Source organism: Hipposideros armiger, unplaced genomic scaffold (genome assembly GCF_001890085.2).
Source record: "Hipposideros armiger isolate ML-2016 unplaced genomic scaffold, ASM189008v1 scaffold_3, whole genome shotgun sequence".
Taxonomy (NCBI): domain Eukaryota; kingdom Metazoa; phylum Chordata; class Mammalia; order Chiroptera; family Hipposideridae; genus Hipposideros; species Hipposideros armiger.
The window spans coordinates 1,936,689-1,948,954 of NW_017731353.1; the positions used below are offsets into that span (position 1 = coordinate 1,936,689).

The following is a 12,266-nucleotide window of genomic DNA, read 5'->3' on the forward strand; positions in this document are numbered from 1 at the left end:
GGAATCAACCAAGGACTTGTGATTAAAAAAAAAAAAAGGCCAGGTTTCTGTTGTCCCATTAGTTAATTCTGAACCCCAGCTGTGAGTTGTAATGAGTATCGAAGCCTTGAATTGAAGCCTTGAATTACGGACCCGTGGCCCAACCCACCAATGACTAATTCAGTGATCTGAGTTTATGCTGAACTACTACTTTTCCTTCTGGCCAAAAATTACTTAACAAAGAGCTCCACATCTCTACAAAAAGCAGAAACCTCCTCTCTCGATGTCTCTCCTACACTAGTCCCATACGGGGCAGAAATCTGTTACCCACAGGAGCTTACTGCCCAGATTGCTACCCTCACAGGTTCTGCCACCTCGGCCCCACTCATCAGCTGACCACAAGGGCGCTAGGTGCCCCAGGGAAGAGGCCACAACAAGTCCACTGGTTGCCAAATGCTCTTTAATTGAAATATTTTCCTTTGTAGTTCTTAACTCTGTGGGAAAGAAAAAAAGAAATCCTATCAGTGATAGGACAAACAAAATCTCTCAATCCCACTACTGACCATTTCCAGAACATTCCTGTTTATCTCCATGAATACATTAGCGCCTCTCCTGCTCGCACCCAGATTCTAAGCAAATGAAACTGACGCGAACGTCACTTACAGCTGGGCATTCCACTGCACCACTGTTGATGTCATCTATGATGTCATGAGGGTGGCGGCCATCAACATTGCAGCCCACAGACTGGGCAGTCCCCAAAATCTCTTTAATGGTTCCTATAATTAAGAAAAGGTGGCTCAGTTAATTAAGAGTTAACTTAAGAGCGCAAGCTCTGAGCAACAGAGCCACCGGTTTGATTCCCACATGGGCCAGTGACGCTGTAACTGAGCTGCCAACAGGTGGCAGGATGGCTCAGCTGGTTTAACAAGAAGACTGCCTGTTCAATGGTGGGCTTTGCCTGCCCGCAACTAAGACTGAACGCCGCACCTTGAGTTGAGCTGCAACCCAGATGGCTCAGTGGATAGAGCGTGCACTCTTAACAAGGCTGCTGATTCGACTCCCACATGGGATGGTGGCTACGCCCACCCACAACTAAGACTGAACACAGCACCTTGAGCTTAGAGCCCACAAGCTGCCAATGGGTAGCCAGCTGGTGACTGGCGCCCTCCACAACGGAGATTGAAGAACAACGACTTGGCTGGTTCCCTTCCTCAATTAAAAAATAATTTAAAAAAAAATAAAGAAAGGTAGCATCAGATGGGGCTGTCAGCCCCTCACAATCCTCAGATACCACTGAAGAAATACTTTAGTTTCACAGATGAGAGGAATAACTATATTATAAAATACCAGGAATATCCCTGTTCTTCTAATCCCAAATTTGGAGTTCCGTTTAGTTATCTGAGCCCTGAATGCCATGTTTCCATGGGACCCTTGATACCCAGATTAAACACATCCAGCCCAAAATCTCCAACGTGATTAAGCCATTCTTTCAAACTCAGAGGACTCTGCACCCCAAATTTGGGGTCTTACAGAATTAAACCCACTCTAAGTGGGAAAATGCTACCACTCAGTGAATATGCCTCATATCACAATTTAGGTGGTTCCATCTTGTCCTGCTCTTACCAGAGAGTTCTCGAGCTAAAGATCGGTGCCGCATCTGTCGGGCAATGCTGACAATTTCATCAAAAGTGATATTCCCACTGTGCTTAACTGCAGAAGAGAAGAAAAGAAAACAGCAAAGGCCATGTCACAACCCAAGCCAGAGCAGAGCAGACCACGTGTCCTCCCCTCAGCCATTTCTGGGCTGTTCCCAGGCTTTCGGCACAGAGTCATCCACATGAAGAATAACCCTGTTTCCTAAGCTGGGGTTTATATCAGCTCACCACTGGAATGCACCAGCCAACACAACTGGTCAGGTGCAGTGGCGGGTGGCTGGGCTCCGGGCAAAGCCAGGTCTTTGCTAATCTTACATGAAAGAGACTTGAGAGATGAGAAGACAAGTTTAAGTGACTGGGGCTAGTTAAGCTGTTTAGAGTAACATCCAGCTCAGAAGTGGTCTCCCCTAATTAGTGGTCGTCATTCTCAGTTGCTTCACCCTGCCCAGTTCCCTCCTACATGGCACTTCTTGGTAGTGCCTGGCTCTCTAACAGCCTAACATCAAATCCCCATGCCATCCCCAGATTTTGTTAAAAAGATGCAGCTATGCATGAAGCACTTCACAGACACCACCACTCACAAACCCCGTTTACCAGGGAAAAAGCCACTCACTGTTTTTTTGCTTCTTTCTGTCTCTTGGCGGTTCTTTGAGGGCTTTGATGATCAGGGCCGAGGCAGAAGGTACCACCTCAATCTGCAAGAGAGATTCTCAATGTGAATAAGCCCTACCCCACTCTCCAATGAAGACAATACTGCCATACAACTTGGTTCTTAAAGAGACCATGGGCCCCACTGGATTTGCTGTGCATTCTCAAATAATTTTCACCGTCTGAGAAACATGTCCTAGGCTAGGAGACATTAAGTGATTTGCCCAGTCACACAAGTGACAAAGAGTTACTATTTGAGACCGTGGTCCATGCTCTTGAAAAGCCCTCCCCAGATCAACTGCTCTCAACCACTGGATGCAGGTGGCCATGTCAGCAGAAACCTTCCACCCAGAAACCCCAGGGAGTTGCTACCTCTGCCCTCCCTCACACCATGTACCTGGGCCTGTCTGTTCTGAATGGTCAGTTTCACGGTTATCCTCAGACCCTTCCAATCACCAGTTGCTTTGGCGATGTCATCACCAACCTTTTTCGGAGACTGTAGAAATAAAAGTACGTAATCACATTGTGCCCAAAGTTGAAGTAGTCTGAAAACCTGCCGTCTTCCTCCTTATGAAGCACACAGGAACCTGAGGCACGTAACTATATCTACCCCATCAAAACTGTCACTACAGTGTATACAAATTGGGGAAAATGACGCTAGAGGCGAGGTTTGTTCAGAGTTGTAAGATGCAGACCCAGGGCCATAATGGGACAAAGTCCTTTACCCACTTGCCCTCTTATAAGGACCCACGTGGTAACGTACGAACTCTCAACTCTGGTTACATATGAATCATCTGGGAAGCTTTAGCGATATCAGGTTCCTGTGTCAGACCAATCCAAGTCCATCTACTGGGATGGGACACCTGGGCACATGCCACTTCGGAATTTCCTAGTGACCACTAGCCTAAACAAGTATGTCCCGTGAATACCAACTGAGCTAAGGGCCAAGGAAGAATATTAAGACTGCCTAAACAAGACCAAGTTTGAGAGCATGTGGACAGACGTCTATGTAAGGAATAAAGGCCTAATGATATTTAGGGAAATGCAAATCTAGTAAAAAAAAAAAAAAAAAAAAAAAACCAAAAAAAAAACGGAAAAGCAGGTGAATGAGGCTGGTCACAGGTAAAGCGAGTTATATTAACCAGTAGGTTTATTGTAGAGAAAATACAAACTATCATAACGTACACCAGAATCTTCATTCATGTCCCATTTAATCTTCCCAACAGCAATATACCCATTCCCTGAGTAGTCCACAGGCTGTGTCACTAAGCCAATCAACTTCAAATCCTCACAGCAGCGGTTAACAGTGGAGAATACGTTACTGCTTCATGGTACCGGGTTTGCATTTCATGTATAACCTTTCCACCGCACCCAGTGCCAATTCAGTGACTGAGGTGTGACCCTGGATAGATATCCCGGACCCGTTATCCGCACAAGCCACAACCTAACTGCTCTTCTCATAGAAGTTAAGAAAAGTCCCTCTACGAGAATGACTTACCAGACCCAGGGGGCCGAGCTTGGGGGCCAGCGCGGACGTGGCACCGACTTCCCCACCGGTGCACCTCAGGTATACTAGGAGAAAAAAACGACTTAATGCCTCTCTCCGCATCGTTTCGGGGGTAGTAACCACACCACCTGTGACTCTTCCCAAAACAGCACCTCGAGCCTCAGCGGGGAGCGAGGCAGGCCACCCCCTCCTTAGGCGTGGGCAGCGCCAAGCGCCACGTGGGACAGCGGCCTTCGGTTCAGCTGAGGCTGCCGAGACCCACACGGGCCAGCGTGGATGCATCCGAACCGCCAGCCAACCCAGTCTACCGTGGGATGCGCCCGGGAACAAACCTTACCCTAAGGCGTGCGGGCCGCAAAGCCGCCACAAGTCGTCGGGTCCTCCCTCCCCATGTGCACGTGGGGGAGCTGAGGCCCAGAAAGAGTCAGAGACTCGGTCAGGATTTCACAGCGCCCTGACTGCTGCACCGCAAAGGCCTCTAGCAGGCAGCGGCTTGAAAGCCCGGTGTGGGAAAGGCAACTGCGGCGGGGCCGCAGGCCCGACGGGCGGCGGGGAAAAGGGCTGCTCCATCCCGCGGCCCCGGCCACATCTAAAGCACGCACCGACTTTGATCTCGTTGGGGTCCAACTTCGGCGGCATGATGGAGGCGGCTGGTGTCGGATGAACCCGGATTCGGGACGACCGAAGAAAGTTGCACCTCGCCTCCTCCGAGCCGAAAGCCGAAAGACCGGAAGCCCCGTGACTACGCCGGATGTAGGCAGGAAAGCGCGGCTGTCGCGAGAGCCGCCGGCTCCGCCCAGCCTCCCAGCGACGCCCTTGCCGCCATGTTGCTTGAGGGCACACACCAGAGGCTGACGAGTGGAGAACCTGGCACCGCGGTGAGCTGTGGCTAGGGGCTAGGGGCTAGGAAGGGAGTTCAGGGCAGTTTGCCCAGGGGAGGCCGACAAGAGAGGGCTGCCCCCAAGATCCCAGGCCTCGCTGTTCCCTATTCTTCCTTATGAGGGTCACCCATGGTCCCTGTCACCTAATCCCAGCGCCCCGCCCCTTCCCTGAGAGGTCCGCACCCTCATTCCGAGACCCCAGGGCCACAGCGACCCCGGACCCCTTTTCACTGCCTCGTGATGTGTGCATTTTAATTACCAAAACAATTTTTTCGGGTCCAAATCCGTTCTGACTCTTAATTCTAAGATTCTGCGGTTCTCAGAGCCTCAGACTTCGTCATCCTGGTCTGCATGACTTTCTGTGATTCTGAGTTCGGTGCCCCGCTGCTGCGTTTGGGGGAGACCAGTCTCGGGATCCACCGGGGCTCGTGCCAGGTGGTCCGCGACCAGCGTCCATGACCAAGCCCTACGAGTGATCGGCCTGCCTTCAGGTTCACCAGAGGGGACGATCGTCCGGGACCAGGTCAGGCAGGCACTCCCCACTCCAGCCAGAAGAAGAAGGGTGTGGTTCTCCCCATCTTTGCAGGATGTTGGAGGACGGGGTGGATGAGGGATGGACATGGGATCAGGTTGGGAAGAGCTGATCTGGGAGATGTGAGGGAGGAATGGTCACTGGGGAGGAGGCAGAGGGGTCTGGACTTTGCGGGAGGGGGTGAAGGAGGGTTAGTCATTGGGGAGCAGAAGATTAAGAGCTGGTCATGGGAAGGATGGGGGAGGCTGTGTTTAGACTACTCCCCATCCTTGCAGGCAGGTGGGGTGACAAGAGGGGCCTGAGCCAGTTCCGCAGTCTTGGCCGGCTCCCCGGATAGCTCATGCCCCTGTGGGTGGAAACCTGTGATCTCTACCCCTCCCCCTGAGGACTGGGTGTGTGTGTTCTTCAACTGTATCTCCTCCTTAGCCCTCTTCTCCCTAGCTCCTGAAACTGTAGTAGGCACTGAATAACTTTGTTAGATGTGTGGTGCTACTATGTGGCTAACATTTATGGAGCACTCATTATGTCCTAGGGATTGTGCTATGGGCTTTCCATACTCTATATCACTGGATCCTCATAGAATCAGGTGTTGGTAACATTATTACTCACACTTTACTGATGAGGAAACTGAGGCTCAGAGAGGTGAACCAAGGTGAACGGTTGGTGGGTGGCAGATCTGGGATTCAAACCCAGTTGTATTTCATCCCAAAGCCCGTGCTGGCAACCATAAGCTTCCTTAGATTGTTGCTTCCTGGCCCATCTATATCCGTTATCAACTGCTGATATGTGCAGATGCTGGGCAGGCAGCGAGCACCTGGCTTCCGAGTTCAGGACAGTGTACTTAGTGTGTGCTAAGTTATTTGAGCACCAACGAGTTGGACAAATCCACAGGATCGGGTCTCGAAAGAGCAGAACTCCAGACTGGTTTTGCTACACCCAGGCTTTATAACCAGGTCACTGAACGCGATGATTATCAGTTTCATCACTATAAACAGAGGTGTGGTGAGAATCAGATGTGATAATAACTGTGAGAGTGGTAAGGTGCCTGAGAATTGCTGTTGGATTTTTATTTTTAAAAATCTCTTTGGTTATGATGTAGTTGAGCTCCCCAAGGTCGTGGCTGGCTGATGCCATCCTGACAATGTTTCAGAGGATAGAAGTGATTCATCAGGCCAGCCTGTCAGAGTCCTCAAAGAGCACCCTTGGACAGGACCTGCGGAAACATCTCTAGGTCAACCCCCAGCTTGTTTAACGTGGAGTAGAGATGGGCGCCCGGAACAGGGCAAAGGTATGCCCACGTCTCGTAGTGGCTGATGGCAAATGTGGGCCCGAACGCAGGCCGCCTGGCTTGCCATTGTGCTCTTTCCACCATGTAGTGCTGCTTATTGTTTAGTCAACACAGAACAAAAAGTACTGAGCACCTGCTGTGCCTGGCTCAGGGCACAGAGTGATGGTCGAGATGGACACAGCACAGCCCCTGCCCTTAAGGAACATACAGTCCAGCAACCCAGCTATGTGCTCTGTGTTACTGTGCTGCCTGTCCTGGGTGTTGGGGCCTGTGACAAATTCCCCAGGCCCTAACTTTTCTCCTATGCCCTAGCGTCGTGCAGGTTGCTCCAGGAAGAAGGAAGGATGCCACTCTTCTTCAGGAAGCGGAAACCTAGTGAGGAGGCTCGGAAACGCCTGGAGTACCAGATGTGTCTGGTGAGGGAAAACGGGTTTCCTCTGAGTCCATCCCCTTCTCCGCTTCTGCCCGCACGAAACAGGGCTCCACACTGCCTCCCAAACGAAATTTGCTTCCTCCCATCAGCCTTCCCCACGCCCAGAGGAAATGTCTGACTCAGAGCAGACCGATGCGGCTGCCTGTCAAGGACGGGAGTGCCCTGTACTTCCCACCAGAGACTGATCACACCTGTCATCACTTGTCCATTTGCTCTTCCCTGCTGGCCCTCAAGCCCCTTTAAAGCCTACAAAATGGACAAGTTGAACCAGCTGCTGTCCGTGGTCCTTTGTAGAGTCGTAATCCTGTTTCTTTGCCTGGTTTGTCCGCGCTGCAAAGATGATTTGAACACTTTTTTTTTTTTCAAATTATTTTTATCCTTAGGCAAAAGAAGCTGGGGCAGATGACATTCTTGACATCTCTAAATGTGAGCTCTCAGAGGTAAATTGGTGTGGCGTTCTGACTGTGAATTCAATCTGTCCTTTTTTCTTGAATCCCATGTCCCTGGGAAAGACAGATGTGGACTGGGCTTTAAAAAGTCCAGATGCCTGGTTTGATTCACTGCCCAAGCTGAGCTGCCGCTGAGCTGCCAACAGGTGGCAGGATGGCTCAGCTAAAAAAAAAAAAAAAAAAAAAAAAAAAAAAAAAAAAGTCCAGACGCACTAGTTAAGATGTTTCCTTAGATTTTGGCCTGTCCAAAAGAATTGAGATGATCGCAGGCCTCAACATAGTCTTCACGGGTCAAGGAGTCTACTTAGAAAATGTACCCACAGATTCCTAGGGTCCTGGGAGACTCTGGGTTTCTCTAGCCTCTGCGAAGCACCAGAGATCTTTCTTTAGCCCCTAATAGAATTGATGATGGGGGTGGGGTGGGTGGGCTAGGGCCAGGCAGGGCAATCTCCTGCCAGCTGATTGAAAGGGAGGGCTGACCATACCCCAAGCAACATTCCTCACCAGCCTTTCCGTGTGCTTAACGCCCAGCACTTGGCATTGTTCGCCTCCTGCCCCATCTCTCCCTCACACGTGTGCCACTCAGAAAACAAATTTAGAACTGGCAAGGAGGCACTGACTCTTCTTTATCTTATCTTAGATTCCATTTGGGGTTTTTTCAACATGCAAAGTTCTACAGAAAAAGGTGAGACGGGTCTTCGTTGTCAGAGAATTGTTTATTGGATGTTTGCTTGTTTGATATCAGCTGGGACTTTTAGGAGCTCTCCTCCTGGTATCACCCTTCTCTCTGATCCACCTCCAGCAGGCCTTTTCACAGCTAGGAGAGCCGCCCTTGACATTGGGTGGCCCTGGGCCACATCCTGGCTCTACTCCTCATGACTTGGGCAACTTCCTTAAACTCTTACATTTTAGTTTCTTCATCTATGAAGTGAAAATATTCATAGCTTCACTCTCACAGCGATACAGTGAAACTCGAATGAGTGACAGATAGAGGGGTAGGTCGACACAGAGCTATAAATGCACAGAGTATAATAACTGCCACAGAGTAAACACTAATTGTTATTAATAATAAAAACTGCACTCACTTCATTCGGGTCACCCGGGGAGATTAAGAGTGGAATGAATAGTTGTTCAGAAAGTTTGTGCAGCCTTGAATGCAGCTAGGTAAGAATATTCTAAATGGATTACCTAGATGAAGGGAAGTGAGGAGTGCTCCTTACCAACAGAGCAGTGAGCTTCTTGACACTGGAAGCATTCATGCAGCGTCAATGGCATGAATTAACAAAAATGGCAACAGATGACACGGATTGAGCACTGGGCCACGTGCCAGCTCGGGACCAAGTGCTTTTGGTCTATTAGCTTGTTAACCATCACGGCAGCCCTCGGAGGCAGGTACTTCATTATACCCTATTTTCTGTGTGAAAACACTGAAGCTGAGGGAGGGTAAGATCAGGACAACTGCAGGGGATCTCATCTCAGAATGGAAGGTAGATTTAGCCCTCTCAAGTCCCTTTCACCCTTGAAATTCCAGGTCTTAATTAAGGTCACCTGATTCCACTTTGGAGATCCCATCCCCCACTATGGCATCAGGGAGAGCAGAGAAGGCAGGGCAGGGCAGGCCTGGGCTAGGCCACGTGCGTCCTGCGCTGAGCTGACTGCGGCCCTCAGCTGTCCCCACTGCTGCTCTTTCTCACCCTAACATGCGGAAAATCTTTCCCACACAGGTGTTGATTGTCCACACGAATCACCTTACCTCCCTGCTTCCTAAATCCTGCAGCCTCCTGAGTCTTATAACCATCAAGGTACTGGGGCCCTTTTCCCAGGAGTGGGGGACTCTGCATGGTTCTCCGGGTGGCAGCCAAGCATCCCACTCCCTTCACGTCGCCTCTGTTCACGTTTACTCGCATGCCAGACGGGCCTCACCTAAGAGTCAGTCTGGGGTTTGATCAGCATGGCTTCTTGGCACCATTTACGTGCTGTGTGTGGGGCGGGGTTACAAAGAGAACCAGCCACAGGCCCTGCCCTCGGGAAACTTGCCAGCTAGGTGGAAAGGCAAACAATAGACGCATAGCAAGTGAACTAGCAGGGGGCAGGGAGACTGATGGTGCCAGACAAGGAGGAACAGGACGGACGCCATGCATCGTGTGGTTGGTGTGTGAAAGCCTGGCAACCCGGGGCGACTCCCTCCTGACTGTCAGCTCCTCCAGAATAGACTGGGATGTAGTCACACAATATGCGAGGCATGACCCTAGGATTGTTCCATGTGACCGTGGGCTGTGACAGTGGGTACACACACTAAAAGAAAAGACTGGAAGCATGGGCATGGAAGTGTTTCATGGTTTACTGATTTGTACGGATGGGGTAGTTTTTACTTCTCTATTGTCCAACTTGCATTATTTTTGCAGTCAGAAGAGAGAACATTAAAAACGGTTTATATTTTATGTATTTCATATTTGTGTATGGTATATATACATAGGTATCCATATATATATATATATATGTATATATATATATATATATATTCTATGTCTTTTGTGCTCATTTTCATTGTTAAAAAATGAACAAATAAAATGAGGCAGAGTATGAGGAAAAACCTGATTTCACACTCTAGAGAACCACTCTCAATATTTTACTGCATATTTAGTAGTCTTTTTCTAGGGATATATCTATTTATACTATGCAGGTTTTTTCCTTTTAATATATACATGTCTGCATACTTTTTTCACTCAACAATAAAAATAAATATTTGATAAATAAAAGGATGAAATGGTATATAATATTTTGAAAAAGGAAATGAGATGGAATGACCGTTTCGTCAGAGAGGAAAGGTGGGGTGCTCTCTAGCCCAACACCAGAGGCCCGCCCCCCCCCCAGCCTGTTCTCGCCTCTTGGGGCCCAGAAATCCGAGGGGCTGTCTCAGTTGGCGACTGTTCGGTTTCCTTCCACAGGTTCTGGATCTTCATGATAATCAGCTGACGGCCCTTCCTGAGGATATAGGGCAGCTGACGGCCCTGCAGGTATGGCTACAAGAAACAAAAAACCCCGCTCTGATCCCTAAGGGAGAAATTGCAGCCCCACAGGCCTGGAATGTTCTGCTTGTGCTCTGGCCAGGGTGACTCTTGGCATCAGCTCCCCTGCCCCTTTGCTGTGAAGACACCCGATGTCGCCCTCTCATTGCAGTCCGGACCATGGGCATCTCTCTGCCGGGTTTTTGGCTTGTTCTTTTTGGGATTTCATCACGAGCTTCCACGAGTTTACAGAAAAAGAACACCCTGCACCTTTAAAAATGCTGGACTCACCGTCTCCCTTCTAATCCTGGTCAGCAGTAGCCCCTCCATTTGTGAGCAGCAGCACCGAGCTAAGCATTTCCCTGGCGTTATCTACTGATTCTTCACAGCCTCCCAGTGAGGCAGGTGTTGAATGTCCCCAATTTATGGAGAAAGAAGTGGCGTTCCTTCAGATGTAGATTAAAACCCTTTGTCTTCACTGAGTCTAATCAGACCCTATATGATGGGCCCCCATCTTTCCGGCCTCCTCTCCTACCTTTTTCTCCCCTCCGCTGCCTGCAGGCAGCTCTTAACACCCTTCTGGCCTTCTGTGCCCACCTCCGGCCGGGCCTGTCCACAAGGCTTTTCTGCCTGAGTGACTCATCATCTCTCAGCTCAAATGTCCCTGAGGACCCTCCCCGACCTCCCTAAGTAGCTCTGCCTTATTTGCCTCTGTCTCAACCCGTCTTCTTTCCCCGAGCGCACTAACTGCAGTCTAATCACTAATTGTGCATTAGCTGGCTCCCCTACTGAAATGTCATTCTGAGGGCAGCGCCGTCACCCAGCACACTGCCTTGTACATGGAGGAGATTAAGAAATGAATTGAATGAACAGCCCTACCATGTCGGGGAGGTTATCGCCTTTCATAGAAGAGAAAGCCGAGGTCCAGAGGGATGCCTGTGACTTGCCCGAGGTCACACAGAGAACATGTAGCAGAACAGTAGTCAGTGCCACCACTTAGAGCCACAGTGAATACCTTGGTGTAGGATCTTTTGGGACATTTTTGTGTGTATATTTTTATAGAATTGCTGCATTTGCTGTTTTGTAACTTGGATATCTGACAATAACTCATAAGTACCCTCTGGTTCATCAAATATTCATCTGCCACATTGTTTCTAATGGCCACTTAGCTTTCCATCGTATCTGTTTCATGAGTACTTAATGTGTCCTCCCATTGGCCTTGCTCACCTCACAGCACATCATCCTGGAGGGAGCACGACCTTCAGAATCCGACAAACCCGGGTTCCAGTCCCAGCATCACCAGCTGCCAGCCCTGAGAGCTCGGGCTCCCGCACTGCCCTTCTGCAGCTCGCTTTCCTTCCCCTAATCCTGGGATAACTAGAGCCTTCTCGCGTGCTGCCTCACGCAGTCCCTGAATCTGTTAGTCCCCTTCTGCCTGCCTTCCATTATTGGGCATTTTGTGGTCTGTGTAAATGATGGAACCTCAGCCAGAACCAGGTTCAAGGTCTGGCTTTGCACTCTTGGGCACATGATTTCACTGGTGTGAGCCTCAGTTTTCTCACCTCTCACATGGGATCCTAACAATCTATATACCTTTCTCACAGAGCAGTCAGGAAGAGGTAAAGGTTTGTATGTGGTGCCGGATGAGGCCGCTCCCAAAGCAAGGATGTCACAATTGTCTCTGCAGGGGGTCTCATCATTTTTTCTTCTTTCTTAGGTATTGAATGTGGAAAGGAATCAACTGACGTATCTCCCACGTTCCATTGGGAACCTGACCCAGCTCCAAACCCTCAATGTGAAAGGTAGGGGCAAGGAAGCCCTGTCCACGTGACCCTTGGTCAGCTCTGGGCTGTCCCAGCCTGCATCCTCCTGGAAGCTATTGAGCA

General features: G+C 49.8%; 2 protein-coding genes across 5 annotated transcripts in view; one reads left to right on the plus strand and one right to left on the minus strand.

Annotated features, from left to right (window-relative positions):
- Positions 1 to 417: 417 nt before the first annotated feature.
- Positions 418 to 4,537, minus strand: RPL12 (ribosomal protein L12). Its single transcript, XM_019636633.1, has 7 exons — positions 4,392 to 4,537; positions 3,781 to 3,854; positions 2,680 to 2,778; positions 2,248 to 2,329; positions 1,603 to 1,689; positions 643 to 755; positions 418 to 473 (listed from the first exon to the last, which is right to left on the minus strand). Exons 1-7 carry the CDS (start codon positions 4,426 to 4,428, stop codon positions 468 to 470), a joined length of 498 nt encoding a protein of 165 aa, XP_019492178.1. The 5' UTR covers positions 4,429 to 4,537; the 3' UTR covers positions 418 to 467.
- A 38-nt stretch (positions 4,538 to 4,575) lies between these two features.
- Positions 4,576 to 12,266, plus strand: part of LRSAM1 (leucine rich repeat and sterile alpha motif containing 1) — a 38,497-nt gene continuing 30,806 nt past the window's right edge. For 2 of the 4 annotated variants that reach the window (XM_019636594.1, XM_019636611.1), the window contains exons 1-8: positions 4,576 to 4,667; positions 4,994 to 5,193; positions 6,803 to 6,906; positions 7,307 to 7,363; positions 8,013 to 8,057; positions 9,097 to 9,174; positions 10,321 to 10,389; positions 12,098 to 12,182. In XM_019636594.1, coding sequence (XP_019492139.1) covers positions 6,835 to 6,906; positions 7,307 to 7,363; positions 8,013 to 8,057; positions 9,097 to 9,174; positions 10,321 to 10,389; positions 12,098 to 12,182 — 406 coding nt within the window. In that variant the 5' untranslated portion in view covers positions 4,576 to 4,667; positions 4,994 to 5,193; positions 6,803 to 6,834. Of the gene's footprint in view, positions 4,668 to 4,993; positions 5,194 to 6,301; positions 6,491 to 6,802; positions 6,907 to 7,306; positions 7,364 to 8,012; positions 8,058 to 9,096; positions 9,175 to 10,320; positions 10,390 to 12,097; positions 12,183 to 12,266 lie in introns of all 4 variants that reach the window. The other 2 variants (XM_019636605.1, XM_019636601.1) reach the window with 2 other exon arrangements.

Bases quoted from the DNA above. Each gene is read 5' to 3' on its own strand.
- RPL12 (XM_019636633.1), bottom strand. From the start codon at position 4,428: ATGCCGCCGAAGTTGGACCCCAACGAGATCAAAGTCG. The intron at 3,855-4,391 runs GTGCGTGCTTTA...TTTTTCTCCTAG, and splicing joins CCCCAACGAGATCAAAGTCG to TATACCTGAGGTGCACCGGT. The intron at 2,330-2,679 runs GTACATGGTGTG...TCTCTCTTGCAG, and splicing joins TTCAGAACAGACAGGCCCAG to ATTGAGGTGGTACCTTCTGC.